We start from the raw sequence: 8,914 nt of genomic DNA, 5'->3' as shown, positions 1-8,914 counted from the left end.
TCTCTCTCTCTGATGAAGGAGGAGGGACCTGCTCTTGTCGTGAGCTACGTGCAGAGTTCACATCTACCACCAAATATCTCAATCGACCATCCCATGAAGACGTAGCCTATATCAGGAGCGCGCACATCTCACTACAGTCTCAAGCCATCTGGGGAGCGAATTTACTTTCTGTTTCACGAGCATCAGTGAGTTTACAGCCTGCGATGCTTGTGTTTATACGATTATTGATTTGTTAATAATGCGTACGGATTTGAGCACATTTAAAGGCTTGATTTGATTTATTTATGGTCTGTTGTTAGAAGAAGGTAGAAGGTGTGTTATATTGCGGAGGCGCAATTTGAGCTCTTTCATCTGTTTGGGTTTGTGATCGAGCAGGAGGGAGGAGTGGCGAAGAAACGGCTGGTAAGTCCATAATACTACACCTCCACATGAGCAATAAATACATACATCATGTGGTTGTTGCACTATCATAAACAGACATTCTTCCTTGGCAGTGTTTATTCCTCGAGTGCACCGATTAAAGCGAGACCCTTAAACCGAAAGTTAAAAGACATTGGCCGTCTTTTAACGTTGTAGACTCCGTTTGCCCGCTGGTTAATGTGTCCGAATCGTGAGTGAATCGTTCATTTGAGTCGGATCTCTGTAATGCTTCGGTTGAACCGTTCCACAAAACACCGGTCTTTTAGGAATCGTAATTAATCGATCCGTACGGTTCGTGATTCGACATCTCGCTGACTCATTGAGCAAGACCCGCTTCTTTCGAAAATGTCCTATTCATAATCCGACTTGGATTATGAATCCGAGGATTTGGATTGAACCAAGCATTTCACTGATGGGACGAAAACTATAAAAGTTACTCTAATGGCCAAATAACTTGAATATTAACGTTACATATAAAATGTACTGGATATATTGTAAAAATTTGTTGACGGCTATATCAACAAGCAACAAGCCTTGGCTTTAATAAATATAATTTTATTTGGGCGTGAATACACTTTTCAGATACATAGAATTAGATAGAATTAGTAGTTTAATTTATATGCATATTATATTTAAATTCTAAACAAAATGTGTGATACATGCTACATACATGCCTCAGCAGGCTGTTAGGGACCCTGGGATGAAGCAAAGACGTCATGACGTAAAAGAACGTTGGATCCTTTTGAAATGATTCCTTGAAACTAACTGTTCGAACGAATCGATTCGCTGAAATGAGTCGGATTCCCCTATTATGTTTTAGATACTAGCGGAACAGGTATTGAGCTACCGTGTCTACACCGGAGCGGCGCGGCACGACAAATCCCCGACAATAAACTGATCCCTCGTTCGGTTTATGACTAAAGTTTAAATGATTTGCAACGGTCGCTTTGTCGCGTCACGTGTAGACAGACTTTAGCTGTTGCGGCGCGACACGACAATTGTCGCGTCCGTTGTAGACACGGCGTTTAATGTCGCTAATAGGCCTATAATGTTAATTACAATTAGACATATATGCTTCTGCTTTTACAAGCAGAGCATTCATTACTGTGTATAGACGGCAGAAACACCGCCTACTATCAGCCCGATACAAATAGGCTATAACTAATGTATTCAGCAGTGGTTTCACTGATTGAATGGAACTCAAACGGGTTTACCTCTGAGTTTGAGCAGTATTGGCGCCTTTATTTGCTGTGTCTGCCACTGCGTCGGGGTTTTTTTCCTTCTGAATGCTCGTTTATTTTCATTCACGTGTGGTGTCAAACTTCTCGACGTCATGATTTTAATAAAAGGAGGCGCGAGAGCAGAACGTTCGAGGCGCGTGCTGGCCTGACCCCAGCTGTTTGTTTACCACGTGCTTCTGTTACGCAAAGTAAACACAATAGTAATAATCTGTGCACTTCATTATAAACGCCAGCGCTGGGGAATGTTTAGTTATGGCACACTGAAACTTGATTTAAAGTTGCCTTAAGTTGAGATATTGCCTGACAAAATGCTTAAGCATACTTTCATTGGTAGGTCTATCCAGGGATAACCCTGTATTTTGGGTCTTTTTAAAATCTCTTCTTCTTAGTGCATAAAGCACATTTTAGGTTAATTAACCAAATATGCAAAGTGCACATGTAAACTTTATATTATAAAGAAATCCAAACCACAGCATTCTTCTTAATTTGTCATGGCAAGACATTTCGTTTACTTTAACTGCATCCCTCACTTCATCAAGCAGGCAGGTCTGGGCTCTGGTGTAATGCACCGAGCATGTGCATTAGGGATGGGCGATACCGCTTATTTTGTTTTCGATACGATACCGATACTTTTAAAGGCCAGTATCGTCTATATCGATACCGATAGGATACTTCTAAACTGAACTTTTAAATTATGAAATTCATGAAATTATTAAATTACTAAGAGTAAAATTGGTAATGATACCCACTAACTTTATATCTGAAACACATTTTAACATTCAATATGCCTTAATTGCAACATATTAAGTTATATATTTGTTAAAATGTTTACTGTAGTGGTAAACATGGAAATCAACAAATACTATAGTTGAACTTTAGTAAAACCATGGTTCGTTTTCATAAGGGACTGCCAGTGACGGGCTGTTGCATGCATAAAATGCAACATTTTTATTCTGACAGTGTATGATTTATACTAAAATTACAGAATATAACATGATCAATATGAACTTTTAATGTTCAGTTTAAATAAATGTAATCGCACAAACTATGTAGGCTACAATTTCAGTTTATTTATTGTGAAAAAACTCAAACATATGTTTTTTTCTGTCCTCTGATAAGCATTGTTCTGGGCTGCAGTTCCCAAAAGCATCTGGTTTCTTATGACACTTTTGGGAAACGCAGCCCTGTTTGAATGCACTGTCAGAAGGTCAGAAGTGAGTGAATGCTCTCTGTAATTGATTGGTTCAGATGAGCAGGAAAATAGTTCTATCCTACACAGTTAATCGCTAAATTAGGTTATTCGTCCAATTCAATGCATAATGTACGCATTATTTTTTTTGTTAAACAAAGTCACTGGTAAATAAAACACCTTAGTATCGATATTTTTTATTTGAGTATCGATACGTTCGATACTTGCATCAGTATCGATATAGCGATACTTCAGGATCGAAAGCCCATCCCTAATGTGCATGTTGTTTTTCAGTGTAGCTGGCTGAACGACATGTACGGCACGTAATAAGAACTAATCAGGAACTTGTTTTTGTGCACAATGTCCAGAGATGTCAGTTTGCTTTATGCCATCCTGGTTGTTTGGTATTAGACAATGAAAATAACAGCCCCTTATGGTGTAGAGGTCAGCTGTGTGACCTTATGTGGAGCAGTGCTCAAAAACTATAAACATTTGCCTACAGCTCACTGTTAAAAGCAGTTTATTCTGGGGCAACTGACCCTCAAATCCATCTGTTTTCACTATGTGTTTAGTTTATTTCAACATGCTGACATTTAAAACCAAAGTGGTAATTTCTTATGTTTCTGCTTTGTAATGCAGTGTACAATATGCTTGTATGATGCTGTATGCTTATGATTGACTTAAATTCAGGTTTTTCTAATATAACTTTGAGGTTACTTAACATGCAAATGAGCTGTTGAACCTAGCCTGTCTTTGAGTTGTGCATAATGTTTATGAATAGTTTTACACATGCCAGATATGACTCATGGGTCATTTGTGGTAAGTGTAGTTGATTCCAATTATTCTTAATTATTTTTTCTTTTTTCTTTTGATAAGACCGGAAATTGTTTTATTCAGGTAGAATATGTGGAAACGCATTCTAGATAGTGAGGCAATTCGTCTTCAGCTGGATTTGCATGTTTGTTCCCCTCAATACTTTTTTGTAAAAAAAAAAAAAAAAAAGATTATGTAAGTTTCAAAGACGCAGATGTGAATTAGTCATCATGTTTTGCAGGCTCCTGAATTCTGAATCCTGCCTAAAATCCACAAAGATGATATATCTGACAGTGTAAGTCTTAATATAATGCTTTACAACATATTTGATAGTTGAGTTCAAGTTGTCTGGTCCTTTAAAGGAATAGTTCGCCCCAAAAAAATGGAAATTTGCTGTCAATTTACTTACCCTCAGACCATCTAACATGTAGATTTTGATGTAGAGTTTTTTTTTATATATAACAGATTCTGAGAAATTAAGCATCACTTGCTTACCAATGGATCCTTTTCAATGACTGGGTGCCATCAGAATGAGAGTCCAAATAGCTGATAAAAAAATCATAACAATCCACACAACTTGTGATGTGACAAGCTGTGTTTGTAAGAAACAAATCCAATGTTTTTCCAATCCAACGAATTTTAACTGTCACTTCTGGCCAAAATACCAGTTCATAATCCATAATAAGGCTTTCTCCAGTGGAAAGCCCTCTCACATCCAAATCCACTGACATATTTGTTTAGAACTGTTTTTGCTTGTAAACAGTGCTTGATCTTTGTGTTCTCTCTTGATTCTAACAGGACAATTTTATTGCTAAAGCATTGCTATGGATAGATGACTTGTATTTTAGCCAGAAGCAATGGTTTGAAGTTTAAAATGTCTTGATTATGAGTGTTTATTACAAACACGCAGCTTTTCGCTTCACAAGACATGAATTGATGAACTGGAGTTGTGTGGATTATTGTGATGTTTTTATCAGCTATTTGAACTCTCATTCTGACGGCACCCATTCACTGCAGAGGATCCGTTGGTGGTGAGTAAGGTTTAGCAATGCTAAATTTCTCCAAATCTGTTCAGATGAGGAAACAACCTCATTTACATCTTGAATGGCCTTAAGGTGACTCGGTTTTCAGCAAATTTTCATTTTTGGGGGCGAACTGTTCCTTTAAAGTTAATTTATCACCCAAATGCAGTTATAGAAATTCTCCATATATTCTGTAAGATTAAAACTGTCCCTTGTGTGACTGATCATTCAGCTGAGTTCCCTCACCTTCATAATGTTTTGCATCAACAGCTTGTAAGTGTCTTTAATCAACAGCTGCTCTGGTATTTCCAGAATCTGGAGTTTTTATAGACTCATTGAAAGAAAATAATTCTGTGTTGTTTTAGAAACACTGATTCTGTACGAAGGATACTTGTCTAATACTAATATAAACAAAGGATTATTGCATGCATATTTTGTGTACAGTATATACATGGCCACATGATGAAAAGAAGATGAGAAATAAGACCACAAGAAAGACCGGCAAAAAGAAATACAGAGTTGTTTATGAGGGCCCTGTGGGGAATGTCGGCTGAGAGGGTAAATTAGGGGCAACAGCTGCTGGTGTCACTTCTACAGCTTGTTTGTATCATCTCATGTTACTGTTTAAGCTCACAAGACAGGACACTTGCCCTCTTACATACATTTAGGATCATTAAACCACTAATAAAAGCGATGGCAGATCTGTTCTCGGATCAGTATATCAAGCCAGCTTGCACTCTCAGCACAGCAGAGCATTGGAGAGAATTATTGCAAGATAAGCTATTTGATAGCATGCGGAGTATTCATCATCCCCCTGGATCTATAAATCATATCTTCTCACTTCCAGTGCTTAGTCTGCAGTGCGTATTCCCATTCACCCAGATATTAAAATTCTGTCGTTTGCTCACCCTCATGTTGTTCCAAACCCATATGACATTCTTGCTTTTGTGGAACACAAAAAGGCAATATTTCTCCTTTTGTATTCCTCAGATATAAAGTCATAAGGGTTTGGCTCCTCTTCTCTATCCTGTCTAATCCCTCACTTGCGGCTCTGCTTCTTAAAGTGGATTAATTAGCTGTAGGAGTAACACCATTTCCCTGGATTAAGCAGTGTATTAATCTCACTGCCCACACACACTGAGCTGAGACTATTTTTTAATGCTATGACTTAGATGATGGTTGCATTGATATAAGGTTCCTTTCTTATCATGCACAAACCTAAAGACTGAATTATGTGGTAATTAATGTGGTAAAGTTTCACTTCACATGGGTCAGAGATGCAGTAGATGTACAAGATTTGCATTTGCTCAGGAAAGACCAATCCATTAGGATGACCATGTTTATATATTTATATATTTTATAAATATGGCTTTGGATCTGCCAAAATGCATTTACAACTATTTGTTCATCAAGCCCATTTTATTGAAATGTTTTTGAAAGAAGTCTCTTTTGATGACCTAGGTTGAGCAAAAACAGTAATATTGTCAAATATTTTTACAATTTAAATGGTTTACAATTTAAAATATTATTTATTCCTGTAATGGCAAAGTTGAATTTTCAGCATTATTACTCCAGTCTTTAGTGTCACATGATCCTTCAGAAATCATTCTAATATGCTGATTTGGTGCTTAAGAAACATTTCTTATTATTATCTATGTTGTGCTGCATAATATTTGTGAAAACCACGATTCATTTTTTTTTCTTTACTGTCAGTTTTGATTAATTGATTGTGTCCTTGCTGATGTAAAAGTTAAATCTAAAAATAAAAGTATGAATTTCTTAAAAAAATAAAAATTTTACTGATTTCTGACTTTTGAACGGTAGTAGTGTATATGCTTATATGTTGTTACAGTTGTGACAAAGTTCTATTTTCCAAGCAATGTTCACATTAATGTCATTATTAAGCTGCATATAAATATAGTGTTCTTAATTTCTGAGAGTATAACATTTCAATGTAACTTGATCAACAATCTTAAAAAAAAAAGTTTAATTGTAAGTTGATTTGGACTCTGCAAGTTAGAATTTTTCAAAGAAGTGCCATCCTTTAAGATTGACTGGGAGAAAAGTAGTGAAAGAGCAGATTTATTCATCACACTGATAAGAAAAGTGTTTATTTATGCAGATGTTGGCAGAGTCATTGTCTGATACTATCTATTATTTTCTCAGCTGAGTTGAAGCCTTGAAAGCAAGCTTTGTAATATCAGTACCCCCCACCCCATAACTGCAAGTTACTGCTACTGTTGATACGGTTCTGCAAGATCATCAAATCTTGTTAGGTACTATATGTAAGATGAAATAATAAACTGGTGACCACATATTCTCACAAACCTGACATTGACACTGTCAGAACCCACACCACTCCCCTTACAAAGCTGGAGGCCCTCTAGTTTTGTTGTAATATTAAGTTTCAAATGTGCAACTGGGATAGCCAGGGCTCAAGGCTCAGTGGAAATTTCCACTTCAGATTCAGACAGTCACAGCAGCCTTTGTTCTGGTGCAGGGGCTCGACACAAGTTGCTGGAAATTGGCTTGGGACTCTGTTGCGAAAGACAGACAGCTTTTTCCCGACATTAAGAAAAAGAAACAAAAAAAACATTATTGATAATAATAAAAAAAAAGAAAACAAAGGCTCCTGTTTTAAAAGGCTCCAGTGAATAGAAGGATATTGAGCAATTCAAACTTTTTCCAGCCTTTAACGGTTAGTAGATTATATTTTTTTGTTGTTTTTTTAGAAACACAGAATGTGCATTGCGTAAAATTGCTTTGCCTTCCAGTGCCCCTGTTTACTCAGACATGAGGAATAATAACCCAAACTAATGTCCCTAATATAGCCCTATTGATCATGTTTGTAGTCTAACCAGCAGTTAAAAGCAAATGATCAACTAGCAATGTTAGGTGGGGAGTAACGTTTGCCGTTCAGTAGGGGCATGTTGACAGTAAAAACACGGTTTTAGAGTTCTAAGCCTTGAGATATTGAGCTCCTCCCTTGATGGTGGGGGGTAACAACTACCCTCCCTATGATGGAAGATTACCAGAAGTACTCAGCAAGGAGTCTTCTTTCTGCTTGATAGTGTTCCCATGGATAAATAAGAGTTTTAATTTACAGACAAGGTGTCTCTTCATGAGTGTGTCGTGTCGATTTTTATGGCAGTTACACAAGTTTTGTAGAGAGGTCGAAGGGTGGTGTCAGTATGAGTAGTAGAGTTATTTTTATCTTAAGTTGAATGGAGTTTACTGTCTTAGAATGAAAAGCTGAATAAACACTTTACATTGTCGTAGGGGAAAATATAGTTTGCCTCTGTTCTAAAACTTAGTAATTTAATGTCTGCCTATCTAGACAGTTTAGATCATGACATTTACACTCTTGTTTTGATGCAAAGAGTGCATGACGAAAGTATAATAACTTCTCAATGCACAAATTTAAGATGCACTGGGAAAAAAATGAATACAATTTGAAAAAAAATAGGTCATGAGAAATGTCAATAATTTATAGACTGTATTCAGTACTGAAATATATATATGCAGTGCCTCATTTTTTTTCACGTTTTGTTATGTTGCTGCCTTATGTTAAACTGCTTTAAATTACTTTTTTCCCACATCAATCTACACTCCATACACCATACTGACAAAGCAAAAACAGAATTGTCACAACTTCGTAAATGTATTAACAATAAAAAAAAACTGAAATAAGTATATTGCATAGTCGCAGATCTCTATATTTTGGTGCATTGAGCTTTTCTTCTACTCTGATGAGTCCCTCAGTCCCTGCCGCTGAAAAACAGCCTCACAGCATGAGACTGCTACCAGCACACTTTACTTTTGTGATAGTACTCTGCGGGTGATGAGCAGAGCTGGTTTCCTTCAAACATGATGTTTGGAATTGACGTTCATCAGACCAGATAATACCGTTTCTTACAGTCTGAGGGTCCTTTATTCAAAATCCAAGAGTTTGCATGTGTCTACACTGAGGAAAGGATTGAGTTTGGCCACACCGCCATAAAGCACAGATCGGGACGGTGAAGTGTTGCAGTGATGTGTGTCCTTTTGTAGGTTTCTCCTGTCTCCACATATGATCATGGAGCTCAACTAGAATGACCTTCAGGTTCTTGGTCACCACTCTAACCAAAGCCCTTCTCCATCAATTGCTCATTTTGGCCAGGAGGCCAGCTCTAGGAAGAGTCCTGGTTGTTTCAAACTTCTTCCATTAAAGGGGTCATATGATGCGATTT

At 37.1% G+C, this 8,914-nt stretch overlaps 1 protein-coding gene across 2 annotated transcripts in view; it reads left to right on the top strand.

Moving 5' to 3' along the window:
• The first annotated feature begins 54 nt into the window (after nt 1-54).
• Nucleotides 55-8,914, top strand: part of LOC107689472 (RING finger protein 24) — a 33,965-nt gene continuing 25,105 nt past the window's right edge. The window contains exons 1-3 of one of the 2 annotated variants that reach the window (XM_016487468.1): nt 55-185; nt 300-402; nt 3,905-3,958. In XM_016487468.1, the coding sequence (XP_016342954.1) occupies nt 3,942-3,958 (17 nt within the window). In that variant the 5' untranslated portion in view covers nt 55-185; nt 300-402; nt 3,905-3,941. Of the gene's footprint in view, nt 403-3,904; nt 3,959-8,914 lie in introns of both variants that reach the window. The other variant, XM_016487469.1, reaches the window with a different exon arrangement.

Source organism: Sinocyclocheilus anshuiensis, unplaced genomic scaffold (assembly GCF_001515605.1).
Source record: "Sinocyclocheilus anshuiensis isolate Anshui unplaced genomic scaffold, SAMN03320099.WGS_v1.1 scaffold1215, whole genome shotgun sequence".
NCBI classification, from domain to species: domain Eukaryota; kingdom Metazoa; phylum Chordata; class Actinopteri; order Cypriniformes; family Cyprinidae; genus Sinocyclocheilus; species Sinocyclocheilus anshuiensis.
Note: the sequence above shows the minus strand (reverse complement) of the source record. Positions and strands in the feature narration are given on the sequence as shown.